Raw genomic sequence first — 20,164 nt, forward strand, 5'->3', positions numbered from 1 at the left:
ATAGAGACGTCATACGTCCAAGTTCAGAATTATAATTTTTTATTGTGCATTTCTCTTGTATTATTTGATCAGTATTTAATGTGTGCAGAGATGAGAAGCGTATGAGATGCTAAAGCTACTAACCTAAAGGTAAGACGATATACAGGGCTATTGGGGTGGTAGGAGCAGTCTCGAGTATGGCATCGACCCCATGAGGTACACCTGGCGAGGAGAGACAAATACATTACATTATTATGAAAATTCCAACAAACTACTCAAGAACCCATTTCATGCTTTTTCATAAAAATGTGTGGGTAATATACAGTTGCTTCCGAAACTTTTCAAAGCAAATAACAAATTCATGTACACCAATGACAATGCTGTTTGTCTACCGTTTGCTACATAAAGGGGCACTGCAGCTTCTGAGTTGTAATGTCTTTCATCATTACATTGAAATTTAGGTCGCTAAATTATCATTTTAATACCAATAGCATTATTGTCTCTATTGCATTTAGCCTACCCTCTTCCATTTAATATTATGCTTCATCCTACTGTGCTTTGAAGGTGTTTGCGAAGATAACACAAAAGTAACGCAAAAGAAATATAACACATTCCATGACACAGAAAGTACGAACATAACAAAATGTCTTACCATGAGAGGTGACGTGAGCCTGTGTCGTTGTCTGGGCTGCTTTAGTGGTCTGAGGGACCCTGGGCTTCACTGGTTGCTGGGTGGTTGTCCTGGCTACAGGTGATGCAGCTGTGGTCTTCACAGTCTTGGGGGTGGTGAGTGGCGCTGGCTTGGCGGTGGTGCTGGGGATTACAACAGGCGCGCTGGTGGTGGTGGGGACCAGGAGCTTGGGTGTAGTCGTATCTGGCACTGGTGGTGGCTGCACCGGGGTGGTCACAGGAACCTGGGGCTGAACTGGTGTTGGCACAGCTGGAACATGAAGAAGAGTGAGAGTCAAAACAAATGTGTGTGTTGGGAGCTAATAATGCATTCAGTGAAGGAGATTTTTTTTTATAGAGGGTAAAGGTAATATATACTTTGTCATATGACCCTTTCGACAAGTGTCGTTCGTAAAAGATGACGTGTTTTTGTTGAATGACGAAGTATGAATTAGCCTTAATTACTTTATCTAGTTAATTCTTTAATTAAGTCAGTTGACATACCTGGTACACATCGTCTCATATCTCTGGCAAGCATCATGTTATCAGAACATGCACAAGTGTATCTTGGGGAATGTCTGCCTACTTGAGGAGCAGGTAGACACAGGAACTCACAGCCACCATTGGCTGCACTGCACACATCCCTTCCTGCAATGGACAGGAGAATATTTTATATACACACACACTTCCATGCTTTTGCACAGAGGCTGGATGGATAGAGAACAGGATTTATACTATACAGCACAGTTACACATGGACCTGTAATGGAGAACAATATAATGACCATTGCAATACGCAGAGGTAGGCTACGCATCATTTACAGACAAAACAAGCTGCCAGAGACAGGCACCAAGTGTCTTTATTTGCCTGTCAGCTGTCCTGCCAACCACAGCTGCTGGCTTGAGCCGTAGGCCTACAAGCCACTGTACCACAACTTGCTTATTATTGCCAAAATACAGTATAACTATAAATACAATAAAATAGTGAAATAGGAAGCATTTTCATTAACATTTCATTGACAGCTGGTCGTTTGTGGTGTTTGTCCTGCCCCTCCTGCAATGTGATTGGATGGCTGAATAAAAAGTGACAGTATGAGCGCAGCATGCTACCCAAAGTGGAATATTCTTCAACTCTTGATGACCAGATGAAAACGCCTGGTGGAAATTATGAGAACAGTATGCTTACCAGCAGGCTGCTTGAGGTTGTGGTACAGAACAATGTCCTCTGGAGATGACAGGTGCTCCACCAAGGCTCTGATGTCACCCCCTGTTATCCTGTTGGCACTCAGGATGGCATTGTTGCTGACGTCTGTCCAGAACACTCTTTCCTAGACGCATGAAGCACAGCAAGGCACGTTGTTAAGAATTCATAAAAGGTGGTCTCAATGCATGTGTGGAATAGTGGAATAGAATGGCTTTGATTTTTATACCACTTAAGCCTGAAGCACATTTTTTGAAAATAGAGAAATGAGCAGATTGTAGATCTGCTATTTTCACTCTTTTAGAGAAAAGAAATGATGTTTTTTTTTTAAATTGTCACCTACAATAATGACATGCCCAAGCTAGGGACGCAACGTTGAAAGTTGTTAAGTTTTGCATCGCTATTACAGTTTACAGCTGCAGTAAACGGTTTATGGTACGGCTGTATTTGTCACGGTCTGCTCCTCTACCCCTCTGACCATGTTCTCTTTGTCACCTTCTGCCCCTTCTTCCTTTTACATAGACATTTACTCCCCTACTTTCTCACTCTCTCTCTCTCTCTCTCTGTCTCTCTTTCACAAGGGATAGTGTTAGTGTTGAGGTTAATGTCTGTTTTGAGGGAACATATAGGGCTGAGGGAACATAGGTACACTCCTCTGTGTATAACTGTAGTCCCGGTTTTCTGAAGGTGGCATAACCCATCTCCGGTTTAGATTGACTGGCTTGACTGGCACGGCAGCAGATTTCAACTGGGAACTTGCATGACGGTTCAAATATGCTGCGGTGGCAAACAAGCGAAGGTATGGGGAACTGAACCGGAAATGTGTATGCCACCTTAAAGAAACAAGTACTCTAGTTCTGCACTGAGCCAATTGTGAGTGGGCTGAAGGATCTTACCTCAAAAACAGTGATGCCCAAAGGATGGGCCAGCTTGTGCTCATCTATGATGAGTGTACGACGCCCTCCGTTATGCACATCGATACTGGAGAGGGTGTGGAGCTTGGAGTCCACCCAGTACAGCCGGTGGTTAAGCAAGTCTAGGGGAGGGGAGGGGGTGGGGGGGATGACAACAGGTTAGACTAGACAAGCAAAAAACTAAATGGGCAGTGGGAGCACTGAAACTTGAATTCCGACCTGCACACGGACAATGAGAAGTCAACAGTTGGAGCTTACCAAGTGTAATTCCATTAGGCCACACAATGTTGTCTGTGACCAATGCATGACGGTCTCCTCCGTTGAGCCCTGACTTCTCAATCTTGGCTGGAGTTCCCCAGTCTGTCCAGTACATGAAGCTATGAACACAGAGGAAAATATATGATATCATATTATATTATATTATATTATATTATATTATATTATATTATATTATATTATATTATATTATATTATATTATATTATATTATATTATATTATATTATATTATTATAATCTTATTGTTTTATATGAAAATATGCTGTAACAAAGGCAGCTGAACTAGTATGAGTATAATTTATGAATTTAAGAATTAGTAGTATAACTAGGAGTATCATTTATATAGTATAATATATGATTTCGTAAGATTAGAACCAGTAGGCTATTGGTATTACTTGCTGTGGGGGTCGACCACTATTGCGCGGGGCTTAGCTAAGCCTTGGTGGATGAGGGTTTTGCGGCGGCTTCCGTCAGCAGTGGCCACTGAGATGGTGCTGCGGATGCTGTCCGTCCAATACAGGTTCCCATGGATCCAGTCGAAGGCGATGCCCTCGGGAGCGTCAATGTCACTGTCAATGACCACGTTGTGCTGGGTGGAGTCTGCAGCCGTGTCCATGGGAGCTCTGGATTCACCAGGAGGGATGGAAAAAAAGATGGCATGCATTGAGAAAGGTGAGGAATGAGAACTGAGAAAGATATTTTTTATTTAGGTGTTGACCAAATTAAATGGGCCTATTCAGCACTGGAAGTAAAAACAAGGGGTTCCTGCTCACTTGTAGATCTTCTTTTGGGAGATATCCGACCAGTAAATCTCCTTGCCCGCCATGTTCATGTCCAGAGCCACCACGTTCTTCAGACGGGGGATGACACGTGTGTACTCGCTTCTGTCCAAAGTCATCTTTCTAACCTCATGACGATTGGTGAAGAACAGGTAGGCTATGGTTCCTATCGAATCAAACAAGAGCACGAGTGTTTGTCTTTAAGTTGGCAAATACTTATTCATAGTGATTTAATAGTGGGGAAATTATGGAAATATAATTCTTTATAAACTGAAATAATGTTGAATAAACAAATAGATCGGCACACTTTATAATATTTATAGATTTTTACTTGATCTAGCAAATAAACTACTACAGCAAACTCCAAAAGATTTAATTTACCAATGGCCTTGCAGGCTTTGGTTGCTGGGTCAACTTGGTAACCCTCCTGACACTCGCATTTGTAGCCACCTATCTGGTTGACACAGATCTGGGTGCAGATGTCCGGGTTTTCACACTCATCAATATCTGCAAAGGATGGACAAAAGAAATATATAGTCTGGTTTTTTTGAAAATAACGGCATCAACCATCACTGAGAGTTGGAACAGTGTTATGTCATCAACATTGACATTTCATCAGCAGCAGACATACTCCCTTTCACCCACCCAACACTGTTGCCAGCACAGGGGTTTGCCCCACTGAATAAATTGATTGCAGTAAATGTCTGAAGTTCACATCGTTAAGCTGGCATGGACATGAAGTATTGCTTACTTAACAAGTACTTCATGTACCTTGGGCTGACACAAATCAATAAACCAATGAAGCCATATTGTGTACTGCGTCGTATGATGGTGTCACATGATTCCAACTACTGTATATATATTTTTGATTTGAATGTGTTTATTTTATTTTATTTTTTTATAGAAAATTCTGGAAAGGTTTGGAAGATTTCTGCCTTTAATGAACCAGAATAGGGACACCAGGTTGAAAGGGCAAATTCTTTTGTTTGTGGAGTTGTACCTTCACAGCGCTTGTTATCAACCAGGCGGTAACCATCAGGACACCGGCACTCAAAGCCGATCTTCAGGTCGTTGCAGACGTGGGAGCAACCACCATTGTTGTACAGACACTCGTTGGAACCTGCAGCATAATAAAGAACAAAAAGGATCTCAGGTCAGTTATTTCTCAGTCCCTTTCCCTAAGGCGCGGCTAGCATTCTACACTTGCAAGCACCCTCATTAAACACGTGAAGCTAGCAATTAGCTGAGCAGCAGTCATGAAAGTCTCGCCTCTCACCGCATTCTCTGAGAGGCTCATCTGACCAATCCCTGCAGTCACGCTTTCTGTCACAGACTCTCTCCATGGTGATACACTCCCCACTGCGGCACTTGAACCTGGTTGGACCCTCGCAATGTGTCGCTGTGGAGAAAACAGGGCAACAATCAATTTATGACACTAAATCCGAAATACAGATTTGATGTATTCCAAATACAGATGGTAAGACACAGAGGTAGAGGGTAGGTGTAGAAGATGGCTAGCCTCATACCGTTAACACAGCCTGTCTCATCACTCATGTCCCTACAGTCATACTGATGGTTGCACTGCCGGCTGCCGGGAATGCAGGTGCCATCATCACACTCAAACTCATCTGGACGACAGGTGAGGCGAGCTAGAGACAGAGAGAGAGAAAATATTTCTTGCCAATACCTTTATTTGTAGAAAACACAGCATCAAATGTTAAGACCAAACATGAAAAATTATATTAATGATAAGGTAATAATAAGCTTGCAATGGGGTGGCCACTTACTACAGTCAGCCTCGTCCGATCGATCCAGGCAGTCGGCCCCTCCGTCACACTTCCAGCTGCTATGAATACACTCCCCGCTGCGGCAGTGGAACTCCAGGGGAGAGCAGTGATGAGTGGCGGCACTGATGGGTTTCTTGGCACCGCAGTTCTGTGGCCATTCATCTGAGCCGTCAGAGCAGTCAGCATCTCCGTCACAGGCCCAGAGGCGGGGAACACATACGGTGTTGTTGCACTGGAAGGCGGAGGCGCTACAGGTGCTGGGCGGGCAGTTGGCCTCATCGCTGCCATCGTCGCAATCCGCCTCGTCGTCACACACAAACGTTGTCGACACACACTGACCGCTCGCGCAGCTGAACTCTGTGCTTGTGCACTGTTTAGGGACTGTAACAGCGGAAAGAAACACAAGGACCGGATTGTCAGAGCAAGGTGGAACGATCATGACACAACAGCATGGAGAAAAGTAGGGGAATGGAGGAGGAAAATGGTTATTCTTTATTCTTTATTCTTTATTCTTTATTCTTTATTCTTTATTCTTTATTCTTTATTCTTTATTCTTTATTCTTTATTCTTTATTCTGATCCCCATTAGCTTCCATAAAGTGGTCGCTAGTCTTCCTGGGGTCCACACAGAATTTCAAAAATAAAAACAGGCGATATAATAGACAATTTATAGAATACATAATCTAATCTAACAATAGTTAGATTAGATTATGTATCTATAAATATTAGGTCAAATCAGATTACAGTAGATTAGGGCAGGTCATATATTACATTATATTATGGTCGGGTGTGGTATAGGTTAGGTTAGATTAAGGTAGGTTAGATTAAACTAGGGTAGGTTAGGTTAGGGTAGATTATATTATTTCAGTTTAGGGTAGGTTAGGTTAGCATACAGTAGGGTATGTTAGGTTAGGTTAGATTAGGGTAGGGTAGGGTAGATTAGGTTAAGTTAGGGTACTGAGAGTGTTCTGAGGAATGATGTAAAGCCATAATAAAAAGGAGATGTTTGAGGAGTAAATAATGAAGGAACAAATGAAGACAGATGGCCACAGTGAGACTTCAACACCAGTCCAACTCACCACAGCCCTCCTCATCAGATCCATTCTCACAGTCTGCCTTTCCATCACAGTGCCAGGTGTTCGGTACACACTGGTTTAGACTCCCGCCGCAGCTGAACTCTGTTGGTCTGCATGTTTTGTCCACTGGAGACAAAGCAAACAAAAAAAAGAACATCAAAACCATAACAGAGAGTTATGTAGCTATCAGCGTACGAATGGATCCAAAATGTATTTGGTTCCATTTGTACACTTTCAGAGTTAAATTAATACTGAGGATTTGGGGTCCCCAGAGATCAGAAAGCGTATCAAATTGGGGTCAAATGGGGTCCTCTGCCTAATTCATATCAAACTGGGAGTCCTTCAAATTCAAAAGGTTGAGAATCTCTGTCATCTTACTGCTTATTAACCCATTCAATCCGGGAACTCATCTGTGTCATTTTAAGATTTCTTTGGCTATTCAAAAATAGCATATAGACAAGCTCATAGATGTGTGAGCTTGTAGATCTGCTATTTTTAATATTGAAAATGTGTAACTCAAATCTTTGCTTCTGGGGGTCCCTGGAACAAATGTCAAGGACCCCCAAAGTGATTTGTTTTTGGCCGCGGACCCCCATCTCAAAATATGTTGTTCCAGGGACCCCCAGAAGCACAAGATCGGAGTTAAAAATATTCGCTTTAAAATATACATTCAAAGATTTGCACACATTTTCCAAGATTTTTCAAAACAATTGCAGATCTACAAGCTCATAGCGTGGCACTCGGTGCCGCGCTATGAGCTTGTATATCTGCTATTTTTCAATAGCCAAAGACATCTTAAAATGACACAGATGCGTTCCCGGTCTTAATGGATGAAGCAGGTGAAGGAAGCACTGTGTAGGATCTGCCCATGTGACACCCACGATGCACTGTGCAATGTGACACTCACAGCAGGTCTGGGGAACCTCGTCAGTGCCGTCTCCGCAGTCGTCCGCTCCGTCACACACCCATCGGCCCGTGATGCATTTCCCGTTGCCGCACTGGAACTGGCTGCTCCCACACGTTGTCAGTCCGTCTGTGACAAAAAAGGCACAGGTTGAGCCAAACGCGCAGCTGTTTCAGCCATCATCTATCAAGGGTTTAGTCCACATATAAGCAAAGTGACGACTGCACGTGAAGAGAGATTCGCTTGGAAAGCGAGAGTGACCCTCGAGGAATAAATTGTTTATAGAAGCGGGGTTCTGAAATAGAATACGCTGACGCTTGTTCTATCGTACAACATCTGGCGGTTTGTTGTATTTGAGAACAACTGCCGAGCTGGCGGTCGTTCTCAAATATCTTTCCTCTGTGACCTGGAATGTCCCATGTAAAAAAAAAGAGAAAGAAAGGTACTGCTTCAAGTAAGAGGTTACAATTAGCCACGGTTGTGTTTTGAACCATATTTCACAGCGGCAGTGAGTGGGGGGAGGCCCACTGTGCAGTGGGCCGTGGTATACATTATGATAACATGCTACCAGGGGAGCAGGGGGATGGGTTGAGGTACTGTAAGTGCTGTTGCTGTATGACCTTCTGACAAGCCCCTTCTGTACACACACCATACAGACATATATATCCTACTGGCAAGTTCATGACGGTTTATCCAGGGCAGATGAATTGGTACGCTACAGCTTTGTAAAGAGAGATTAGTAACGACTGCCGACTGTCTTCAAGACTCGACAGGTTTACAAGCACAACAATGCATATCTCGTTTCGTTTGACACTGTTTGTGGTTCCATGTCAGCAGCAAACACATACTGAGTCTGAATTGAGTTCATTCAGATTCAGTGAACAAAGACATTCTACGCCTCTCAGAGGTTTGTTCATCTCTCCAGCCCCCTGCCCAGCCGGCTCTAATGGATCCCCTGAACCCACTGAACTGCAAGAAAGAACCAATTAAGATACTGTACATCAGAGCCCCTGGCCAGAGAGAGCACTCTAACAAGAGGTAGTCTAGCCGGGCCCTTGGGATTTCTTCTCCTTCCCCCTCAGGCCTTGAAACCCTGGATGGACACCTGTTCCTGTTCAGAGGTCAGCGGGGAGGAGTAAAAGAATCACACCACCAGCAGGGCGATTGGTTCTAGTAAATCTTTCTGCATGTTAATGCCTCCCCTACCTGGTGACCACAGTAGCGAGGGTGCTTTTGCTTCTTTTCTTTTTTTACCACTGGGTTGTAATTAATAATTGTCAATGCTGCAATCCTCACCAGGCAAAATATTCCAGAAGCAAATGACAACTGCATCTATCATACATCGTAAATCCCAGTGCATTCACATTGAAGCATGAGGTTAAAATCACGGCAACTCCTGTGTGAATAGTATCACAGCATCAACATTTTACTGACATGCAAGAGGGGCTGTACCGTTTCAATGGATGTCGTCCATTTCATATTTGGGAAAATGTCTTCTTGGCCTGATACAGACTGATATGACTGTAATTACTAACAATCTTTATTTCTACAAATCAGGTTGTAAACTCCATGGCTTTATGGCTCCATGTGGTTCCTGTCCCTTATCACCCTCATAGCATGGGCCTGTCTTGACTGCATGAATACTGTATGGATACTGCATGTGCAAACATACCTGGCTATTAACATAATTCTGACTGTAATTCATAAAGATAGCCACCACGAACTTCACTTTGAATCTGGAGTAGGATTTCCCTTGTGGAACAACAAAAGACAACATAGGGTTAAAAACACCACCTGACCTGACTCTGCTTTATTGCGACAGATAGGCAAAACCCAAACTTAATATTCCTCCCTTGGTATACAGCTTTAAAACTTGAAATTAAAAAAATGACCACCCTGACAAGAATCTTTGAGTATCCAGCTCTTCTACAATACATGGGTCCTTCTTTGAAGAAAGTGATGGCTAATCATTCCAAAAGTAAATTCAATTATTAATTTATTTTTTGGGCTTAAAGTCCAGCGGTTGAAAACAGGCTTGACCCACAAGATGACAGGGTTATTGATTGATCCGTTTTTGGGGGGGAACAACACAGAACTGTGACATGCTTGCAGTGCATGCTGTCTCTGATGTCTGGTGTACCTAATCGATCTGCTATCATCCTTCTATCAGGTAAATACCCTGAGAGGAAACTATAATCTTGTACACTCTGATAAGCCATTTGGCTTCACAACTTTAATTAGGTCTCCTTGCTTGAACTGCACGGACATATGGGACTTAAGCTGGGCATCACATGTTTAACCAGATGGAGATTAGCACAGATTAAGAGGCCGCTTAAGAGTCACTTTCTGCATGATTATAAACTGTGACATCGCAGACACTTGAACCCTAGGATCCCTATTCTGGGGGGAACAATTGTCAAAAATAGCAAATCTACAAGCTCCCAACACTTGTAGACCTGCTATTTTAGGCAAAGTGATTTGGTGTAAAGTAAACTAGAGGGAAAAAAAGAGCAGACCAAGTAAAGTGCCGACCCAGACAAGTTTACTAAAAGTATAGAGGGTTTAAGTGGTTAATGGTTTCATTTGAACAGACTCATCTTTTTCCACTCCTCGGCCCATACACGCCATAAATAATGAAAAGCCTTCAGTCTGGAGAAAGGCTCAATATGTGCGGGTGTCCTGGTAAAACAATAGACAATGTGGGGGGATAGAGAATGGACGGCAGAACTGAGCCAACACTGACTGGTGCTGCTGTCCTCCAAACCACAACAACACAGGGTTCTGTTGTGAAACTGGGTAAGAACCAGTTCCAACGCGTTCCACGTTCCACTCTCTCTTCCAAACACACTGGTCGAGCCCCAAACGTGGTTCTAGGAAAAGTGCTTGAACCAATACTCTGGAATGTTGCCTCAAGACAAATACCTGGAAACTAGGCTATGTCGAGGTGGTGTGAGGGATTCAGTCCATTTCTGTGATTTGGGGGTCGGCGTGTTTTTGGGGCGTCACAAAAATGTGAGGCAAGGCCATTGAATGTTGTTCCAATACCGATACCAGTGTCGGAAAAGCTGCCGATACTTGTATTGGTTTTCGGCGAGTCAGTCTATATACCATTCTGATACCATGTAATTTATCACATGGTCAGCTGATGTTGCACTACTTGTTTATAGTCTTACTGTACTGTTTACATTATTATTTGACTAAGTTGTAGCTGCACTTTGACATTATTAATGGAATTGTTATTTATTCCTAGATTTTATTGTTAAGCATTGGTATCAGATCGGAACCCGGTATCGACTGATATGCAAATTACAGGTATTGGAATCGGATTTTGAAGAGATAAATGGTATCAGAACATCTCTATTGTATGTTAACCACTTAAACCCCAGCATCAGTATTTGCTGCGACGCGTTGTGAGTTTGTTGATCGGCTATTTTCCTGTGAAAGCTTTCCCCACAATAACAGGGGTACTTGAGGGGTACTTGAGGGGGTTCCATCCAGGGGGGTCACCAGCTAAATGACTGATAGGAACTAATTGGACCATAAGGGGTCCATTCAGTTACATTGTGTACACTCTCAGAGTTAAATGAACAGTGTAGATTGGGGTCCCATGAATTGAATCAAATGGGGGTCCGTGGCCCTAATGCCCAATCAAACTGGGAATCCTTGAAATTAAAATGGTTGAGAATAACTGTTTAGCCGGGCAGCACTTGCTTCTGCAAACAGGCAGGATATTGCATCATGTGAGGTCCACACCATGACAATTATAATCCTGATAGAGGGGGTAAGAATAGGCTATTTGTGTGCACCTGCAAGAGCTAATGTAACAATTGGTTAAATTATCTAATTATTCAAAATGTTTAAATTGTTATGTTATTTTATACAACAGTGTATTTGTAAATAAATAGCATCCTTTCTCACATCATAAATAATAGCAATGGAAACATCGCCCCCACCCTGCATTCAACAACTGGATTGACCGAAACCCCCCTTTGACAACATGATGTCTAATATTAAGCCAATACTCCCCCCACCCCCCAAAAGAAGCTTGCAGATCCATGTTTACATTGTAGGGTGTAGGCAATAAACTGCTACACCCCATGGAATATAAATTAATCTTGCTGTGGTCACATTCCTCAAACTTCATTGGCTACTGAACCTTTAGTAATTTGAGTACCAGCCAATGAAAGTGGTGGAGAAAGTACTCACATTTTTACTTAAGAGTAAAAGTATCAATACTGCAGTGTAGAAAAATACTCTGTTACAAGTGAAAGTCCGGAATTCAAAATTAAGTAAAAGTACAAAAGTATTGGTATCAAAATGTACTTAAAGCACCAACAGTAGAAAGTACTCATTAATGCATAATATCCCGTTTCACAAGTTTTCAAATGCATACAAATCTTTTGAAAATAGCCGATCTACAAGCTCACAATGCCTCTCTCATGGCCACGCATTGTGAGCTGAAGAATGTTTTGTAATAATAATCAAAATTTACAAAGTAACTAAAGTTTTCAAAGTGGAGCAAAAGTATAATATTTTAGAAGTAGAAGTAAAGGTATTGAAGAATGTAAATACTGAAGAAAGTAAAAACACGAGTACTACAGTAGGCGTACTTCTTAGTTACTTTACACCACTGGCACCAGCCAATGAGAAGCGTAAAGCGTGCTTTGGTTCTTTACGAATGCGGGTAAAATAAATCAAAAAGCTAAAAATATATTTAATAAATAAACATATTTCTGAAACGTTTAATGTATATTGAGAAATAAAATCTACGAATGATGGTAAAGATATACTATTTTGATGTTTTTTCTTCGCGTTAAATTCTGATGAAATAGGATTTACAATCCAGCCCCCCTCGAGTCTTTTCAGGACACGGCAGGGGAAAAAATGACCTACATTTCGAAAAATATGACCCCTCCCCCATCATGCCGTCAGAGGAGTGGGCGATTTAAACCCATAAACGCACAATAATTGGCTGTTAACTATATGTAGGCTATAAAGTAAATTGATATGGATGTATTATTATTATTATTATTATTATTATTATTATTAATAATAATAATAATAAACCTTATTTGTATAGCCCCTTTCATGACATCAAATGCAGCCCAAAGTGCTTCAAAAAGAGATCAACAAAAGAAAAATAACACAATATTAAACAAGATTAAAAACAATAAGATAAAAAAACATGACTAAAATTAGACAAAATATTATTAGTTCAATAAAGAAATAATTCAACACCCACGCAGTTTAACAAATATGCGCAATTCAAACTGATCTGATCAAATAAGCTGCAAATAAAACGCAATACATAAAATGTAGCTTTCCCCCAAACTTACTTGTTTGGACAAGGTGACAGATGAGAAAAGCCAGTGACACGTAGAGCAGTCGGTCCATGTCCATAGCTTTCAACCCCACTCTCAGTCCCAGAGCCCCTTCCCTTCCCTTCCCTTCCCTTCTATGGCCAAATAAATAAGAGTGTAAATATATAATGATGATGATGATGATGTGCCTGTTCTGTTTGCTGTCTCTACAAACTGTGTTGTTTTGGGTGTTCAGGAGGTGATCTGAGGGGTCCGCCTGTTGGATGGGTGCTCCCTGGCTTGGCTGAGGATGGATGGAAGGATGGAAGGAAGGATGCTGGGCTCATGCAGCCACACTGTAATGTTTGGCAACAACATCCATCAGACCCATTTCAATGTGGTCCAGGGTGGGAGGGGCCCCAGAGTGGGAGGGGCCGCGAGGGCCAGGAGGAGGGGCCCCGTCAGGGCAAGGCGGGATTTGGAGTGGTGTGATTCCTGAGATACATGGCTTTACAATAAGGGGAGGGGCTTCCGGGGACGCAATTTTTACTACGAGTTTAACCCCTTGACACCCATGGTCCAGTATTGGTTTAACCCTTGCTTGCAGCAGTGTGGAAGGGAGTAGAGTGAGGTATACAGTATTCCTAGAGGGAGAGGGAGGGAGGGAGGAGAGAAAAAGAGAGTTCTGCACACGTGTACTCCTTCTGAAACACAAACATGTTTTTAAATGGCATGCTACACTATGTTGTGCAATGTAAAAAACATAAAAGAAACTGCCATGCTAGGCCTACACTATGTTGTCCAATGTAAAAACCATAAAAGAAAATGCCATGCTACACTATGTCGTCCAATGTAAAAACCATACAAAACTGCCATGCTACACTATGCCGTCCAATGTAAAAACCATTAAAAAAACTGCCATGCTACACTACGTCATCCAATGTAAAAACCATAAAAAACTGCCATGCTACACTATGTCCTCCAATGTAAAAACCATTAAAAAAACTGCCATGCTACACTACGTCATCCAATGTAAAAACCAGAAAAACTGCCATGCTACACTATGTCTACAGTACACACACACACACACACACACACACACACACACACACACACACACACACACACACACACACACACACAGAGAGATAGGGCCGCAGGAAGGGTGGTGCGGCACCGGGCCCCTTGGGGGGGGCCCCGCAAAAAAAAAACACAACAACTTATGAACAGAATCACATTTATTAAGAGTTATAAAAAGAAATAACCGCAAATAACCACCAAAAACTCGGAAATATCCGCCCAAAACCGCAAAAAAATCGCGCGCGCGCTCAAGGATAGGGGCGCGCACGCGACTTCGCACCGGGCCCCGCATTTCTCCCAGACGGCTCTATGGTAGATGTTTGTCAGTTATTCATTTCACATTTCCAACTTTCGGCTCCAACTGCCAAAACATTTGTTAATTTGTTGCGTCACCCTTGGTATGGAATTTTATTTTACTAACAATTAGCCTACTATAGGCTACTGGCTGAGAAGTCATAAGTAAATAATAAAAAATAAAACACCAACAAACAGGCAGTAAAATCATTAACATGGCCATTAACCTGACATCGACACCAGATTAATACTGTAGGATTTATGACATGCACATGATCTCAAGTTCAAAGTCTCAAACTTACTGGCAGAGCCATAACACAGTTCACTATAATATACGATACCATTACACTCAAAACAGAGATAAAGTGCACCTAAAGAGATAAAAGTGACAAACAGCCTTGAACCAGGCAGAATGAGCGTCATATACAAATACACACACCCACTCAGCCAAAGACGCTTCATGGCAAAAAAAAACTATTTCACAATCCTCATGACCATTTGATAATATGACATTCACAGCATGAATGCTCCAGAAACAATTATTTTTTAATTTCACCCTGGTGTCCCTTTGGGCCTGTCATTATAGCTGAAACATTTCATATCAAAAAAGGAGAGCTTGTAGATCACTATTTTATTTAGCTTAACCCTAAGCTAAATACATGTCCTACAAGCTTGTGCTTGATGATTTAGGAATTTTTTTCACACAGTAGGCCTAATCAAGCAATAGTCGTTTGGTACAGTTCTATGGATTTTTATTTGATGCTTTTCACCAGGACTGTTTTTCAGTATAATTTCAATAGGTAAAAGAGTTCATATAGCTAAGAATTCAAACAACTATTTGAAACAAACACATACAGTAACAGACGTAAAAGAAAACACCCTAATAGTCAAGCTGACCACGTGAGGAGAACCTCAACAGCAAAAACAATACGCAAGAGCTGCTCCAGTTCTCATGGTCTGTGGGTGTGTGTTCCTCTGTCAACTATGGTAGGCTAACCGGCTACAGCCACCATCCATCCCACTGGGAGCCTCTAGCTTCATATCAGAGCGAGTCTGCATCACAGTAGCTCCAAATCCATATGAAAGGAAAGAGGTAGACTTTTTGATATTGCTGCCAACAGTGAATTACACCAAAGCGCAGGTCTGGCCATTATAATAGATGAGATAGAGGTAATAAAGGTATATAAGATATAAGGTGATAACAACAACCGCATAACAGTGAAACACATGGAACAGGTAAGATTAGTCGAGCCAATAACAAAATAATAGGTTCTGAGGTTCTGGCAAAGACTATGACTTTCAGAAAAGTTGTTCAAATAATTTAGCCTGGTAAACCCCCCTCCCTCCGGAAATCTCATTTGCATTTGTTTTTTGTTTTTTTTTGTAATTCAAATGTTTATTTGTTTTTTAATATGATACAAAATGTAACTCCAGTGGTACAAATCAGCATACAGCATAAATGAAACAAAATGTGTGTCGCAAGCTTCTTCCATTTGACAGAGTCAGGTTACAAATAATGGTTACTAGCATCTCTAGAAATGTCATCTATTACTGGCAGTGACGACAAAGTGACTATACATTACTTCTGTTTTCATGGAAGATGTTACACAAAGGTTTCCTCTGTAAATAACCTAAATATGTAATACCCATGTTTACATGGTACATATAGATATGCACAAAACATATTGACCTATCAAATTTTTGGGTAGTATTATATTGCGTGACAGCACACATAAAGCTACCACTGGTGTAATGCTATCACATATTTTAGCATTAAACCCTCAGGTGGTACCCCAACCCTACTGGCTCACGGACTAACAGCCTTTAACAGTATCTGGGTAATATACTGCCTATCAACAGTGATTACGTGTATGAACATTATTGTACAGTCTATCAATAGTCTATCAAATATGAATAGTGCATACTGTATATATGAAAAAGATTAAGCAGATAAATGGTGAGGTTCTGACAAAGGATATCTACAGTCTCTAAATTAATGGGTTAAAATATGTAGTATATAAACATAAGTAAAAATGTACAGCCATGTATGCACCAGTTAATATAGGAGTAAAAATACATTACCAATTAATATGATTCAGATTGGATACAGTATTATACAGGCTATCAACCTAGTATACAGGTAGGCCTATACACCCCTAGTGCTAACAAATACAGTATATGATAGCATTGCAGTGGTGGTAGCTTTCTGTATGTTATGACTCCATTCATAAACCCATGCCAAACACACACTTTTCAAAATTATACATAGAACTTAATGAAGCATTCTACTTCAAACTGATAGTTAGTGTGGTTGCCCAAAGGGGCAACACAGTATAGTACTTGTATGACTTTATTTATTTGTTTGTTTGTTTATTTATTGTTCTCCCTTATTATTGACCATTGACTGATTGACTGAATACTTGTACTTGAACATGTTTGTTACAGGACAGTACAGCAGTACAGTCAAGACAACTCTGCTAAAAGGATGACACAAAGCCTATAGAGGGCCTTTTTGACGATTGAGAAATGATGTGATGTCTTTCAGAAAAGTTGTTAGAATTAGCATCTCTAGAAATGTCATCTATTACTGGCAGTGACAACACAGTGACTATACATTCCACAAGATGCACTTCTGTTTTCATGAAAGATGTTACACAAAGGTTTCCTCTGTAAATAACCTTAAAGGAGAATTTTGGACTAAGTTTTTCTTACCTTTTCTATGATGTTATGATATCTTAGGATGAATGGTACAGTAGAACATTTTCATAACTCCATCCCGGGTCCGCCACAGCTTAAAACGTGCGCGGATAGGCCTTGCGTTAGATCACATATTTTAATAGCTTTTTTATTATTATTCTTTTTAGATCTGACGTTCATAGTGACAGAACACTATGAAAAAAAAAAAAAAAAAAGTCTCTAAGTCTCGCTAGACGAGATTTCAATCTCGTCTAGCGAGACTTGTTTATTTATTTATTTATTTATTATTATTTTTGGACAGTGTTCTGTCACTATGAAGATCTCAGATCTCTCTCTCAAAAAAAAAGAACTTAGTCCAAAATTCTCCTTTAAGATGTAATGCCATGTTTTATATTTTTTATTATGTTTGACAGCACACATGAAGCTACCACTGGAGCAATGCTATCACATATTTTCTAACTCTAGAAATGTATTTTGCCATGGCATAGGGCATTATACCCTCAGATGGTACCGACCAACCCTACTGGCTCACGACTAACAGCCTTTAACAGTATCTGGGTAATATACTGTACAGCTTATCAACAGTATGTGTACGAACATTATTGTACAGTCTATCAATAGTCTATCGACAATGAATAGTGTATATACTGTATATGAAAAAGATTAAGCAGATGAATGGTAGGTCACAACAAAACACTTGTCAACCCATTCAGTGTCTTTTACCCTCAGGAACATCAATGTTATCAACCCATGGTTCCGCTGTACAGTATGTGGGGAAACAATGAACACAAGACATACTTAAACTGACATGATCCATAGACAGAGGTTTATATTATAGACAAAAGATTACAATGAAACAAGTGAACCACAAAATAAACCTCTCGTTTAAATTATATCTAAATTCTATTTCGATAAAAATCTGTGACAGCTTGTACTGTACCCTGGACTGATTGACTGGAAATATTGTGTTCTTAATGCAGGCCCCACTCTGAGAGGAACAACCCAACACCGGTGTGCATTTAATATAAGTTGACAGGCTTACATTTGTGGGCCTCTGGAAAAACTGGGTCCTCTTGATGACCCACCCCAGAGAAGCCTGCAAGGCATGGAAAGTTTTTTCTGAAACTGTGCCAGAGCCCAGAATGGACCTCAGATCGCCTAATGAGACGAACCCTAATTACTCTTCCTTCTCGTGGGCCCCATGACATGAAATTCCATGAACAGATAGGTCATATTCATAGAGAGAAAGAGAGAGAGAGGAATTCCCTTACAAATCTAGTAGTAGGTAGTGGGACGTCAAGAGTTAATTCTCCTCTGAGTGAAGAAATTGACCCTTAAGGGCCAATTTCTTACACTGTCAGAGTGTACAAACACTGATGATTTTACTATGTATATAAACTATAGCCAGAAGCCGAAGCCAAATAGCAGGTTTTGGGGCGTACACGAAAGGTGAGTGGCTTTCTCTTTGTGCACTATTCATGTGAGGAGGAACCGCAAAGTATCAACCGCACCCCCAACCCCACAACCCACCCCTAACCTGACAGACCTCCCTTCACTCAGCATTACATTATTCATGACGCACAATCAGTCATGCTTCACCATGGGCCAGCGTAAATAACGCCCAGCACACACCTTCTGGTTCTTCCAGTATGCTGGAAGCAAAGCCTTCTTTTCTGCTGCTGACAGCCTGACACGCACTCAAAACAAACTGTGTGCTGGAGGAGCTTCATACCCCCCACCCACCCCTCTTCCTCAGAAGGTCAAATCAGGTTCTCTCAGTCTTTATTTGGCAACAGCTACTCCAAAACTTGGCTAGGGAATAATATTCCATGGTATGGGCTGCTGTTTCTCAGCAGATGTATTGCAGTGCAGAGGGTACATAAGGACAGAGAAGGAATCCTGGCCGAAATCCCAACCGCACCCCCAAGATCCTCCCCTAACGTGACAGACTTCCCTTCCCTTAGCTTTGCATTTCTTTATGCATTCACTGTTGCACTTCACCATGAGCCAATGCAAACACCACCCAGCATACACCATCTTATCTAATCTCTCTTCCTCAGAAGGTTCTCCCAGTTATACTAAAGTCTTTATTTGGCCACTACTCTAATAACCCTGACAAAGTTGGCAAGAGATTGGAAACATATTCCATCATGGTATGGGCTGCTTTTTTGCAGCAAACCTATTGCAGTGCAGAGTGAATTTAAGGACAGAGAATAAATCCTGGCTCCATGCCTGTGCTTGATTTTTCTCATGCAGGGGCATTCACCTTGGACATCAGTTGATGCGTGTGCACACATCCATCATCCACTGAAAATAGCACTTGGCAGCAGAAGGAAACATTTCTGCATCTCCTGTCTGTAGTAGTGGCTGATACCATACCATTAGCAATTGTTTCTACTTTGAAATGACTTGCGAGAACTCACGTTTGACCTTATCATCCTGGCCTCGGAACTGAGGATAAGACTCACACAAAACAGGTCAAAAGAATGTATAACTTGTCTTCCTGGCCAGTGTTAAATCCAACTAAATATTTGTGGGAAACAAACTTTCCAAGAACCTCCAAATAGTAAAACCATACAAACAACATACTGCACGTTACATAAACATATACAACTCCAAATAAAACCTTTCCGCAAGGACAACCTGACAGGAAATGGCATGCTCAGAGAATAGCGTATTCATGCTTGGATAGTGTCTCCTCCAAACGTTCAAGGGAGTTCTGAACTCACATTAGGTCGGAGTGAATGGCATACATACACAGATCAGTTCAGATATGTTTGGACAGGTGTCATGGTATGTGGCCCCTAGCTGCCGCAAAATCCCTGTGAAGGGGATAGGAGGATATAGGGGTGTCAGGGTCAACGGCTGCCCTCAGAGGAAGAGCACAGAGATCAGAGGCATGGAGATCCAATGACAATATCACATCCTGGGAGGGAATTCAGCTACAGTCGATGCTAAAAAAACCCAAATGAAGACAAAACATCAACAACCTAAGTTGAGTAATTACTGGGGATCCATTTCCACAGGTCTGTGTGTGTGTATGCAGACTTCAGTTTAGCCACGTAAACCCTATACTTATTCGCTCTATACTAGGCCCCCTCCTGTTTTCGCTCTACACTAAATATCTTAATAGCGGATCTACAACCTCATAACGTAACACGTTGCGAGCTTGTAGATATATCTTCGGCCCATGTTTGCCCCAGAATACG

General features: G+C 41.5%; 1 protein-coding gene across 1 annotated transcript in view; it reads right to left on the bottom strand.

Annotated features, from left to right (window-relative positions):
* Positions 1 to 13,221, bottom strand: part of ldlra (low density lipoprotein receptor a) — a 16,256-nt gene extending 3,035 nt beyond the window's left edge. The window contains exons 1-16 of the mRNA XM_080446601.1: positions 12,921 to 13,221; positions 7,588 to 7,713; positions 6,684 to 6,806; positions 5,606 to 5,986; positions 5,345 to 5,467; positions 5,095 to 5,217; positions 4,819 to 4,938; positions 4,200 to 4,325; positions 3,813 to 3,984; positions 3,435 to 3,662; positions 3,021 to 3,139; positions 2,745 to 2,884; positions 1,834 to 1,975; positions 1,153 to 1,296; positions 632 to 919; positions 124 to 201 (exon numbers count right to left, since the gene is read on the bottom strand). Of these exons, the coding sequence (XP_080302727.1) occupies positions 124 to 201; positions 632 to 919; positions 1,153 to 1,296; positions 1,834 to 1,975; positions 2,745 to 2,884; positions 3,021 to 3,139; positions 3,435 to 3,662; positions 3,813 to 3,984; positions 4,200 to 4,325; positions 4,819 to 4,938; positions 5,095 to 5,217; positions 5,345 to 5,467; positions 5,606 to 5,986; positions 6,684 to 6,806; positions 7,588 to 7,713; positions 12,921 to 12,984 (2,497 nt within the window). The 5' untranslated portion in view covers positions 12,985 to 13,221. The remainder of the gene's footprint in view (positions 1 to 123; positions 202 to 631; positions 920 to 1,152; positions 1,297 to 1,833; positions 1,976 to 2,744; positions 2,885 to 3,020; positions 3,140 to 3,434; positions 3,663 to 3,812; positions 3,985 to 4,199; positions 4,326 to 4,818; positions 4,939 to 5,094; positions 5,218 to 5,344; positions 5,468 to 5,605; positions 5,987 to 6,683; positions 6,807 to 7,587; positions 7,714 to 12,920) is intronic.
* Positions 13,222 to 20,164: the final 6,943 nt, after the last annotated feature.

This window comes from Gymnoscopelus braueri, assembly GCF_963280865.1.
Source record: "Gymnoscopelus braueri genome assembly, chromosome: 13".
Classification (NCBI taxonomy): domain Eukaryota; kingdom Metazoa; phylum Chordata; class Actinopteri; order Myctophiformes; family Myctophidae; genus Gymnoscopelus; species Gymnoscopelus braueri.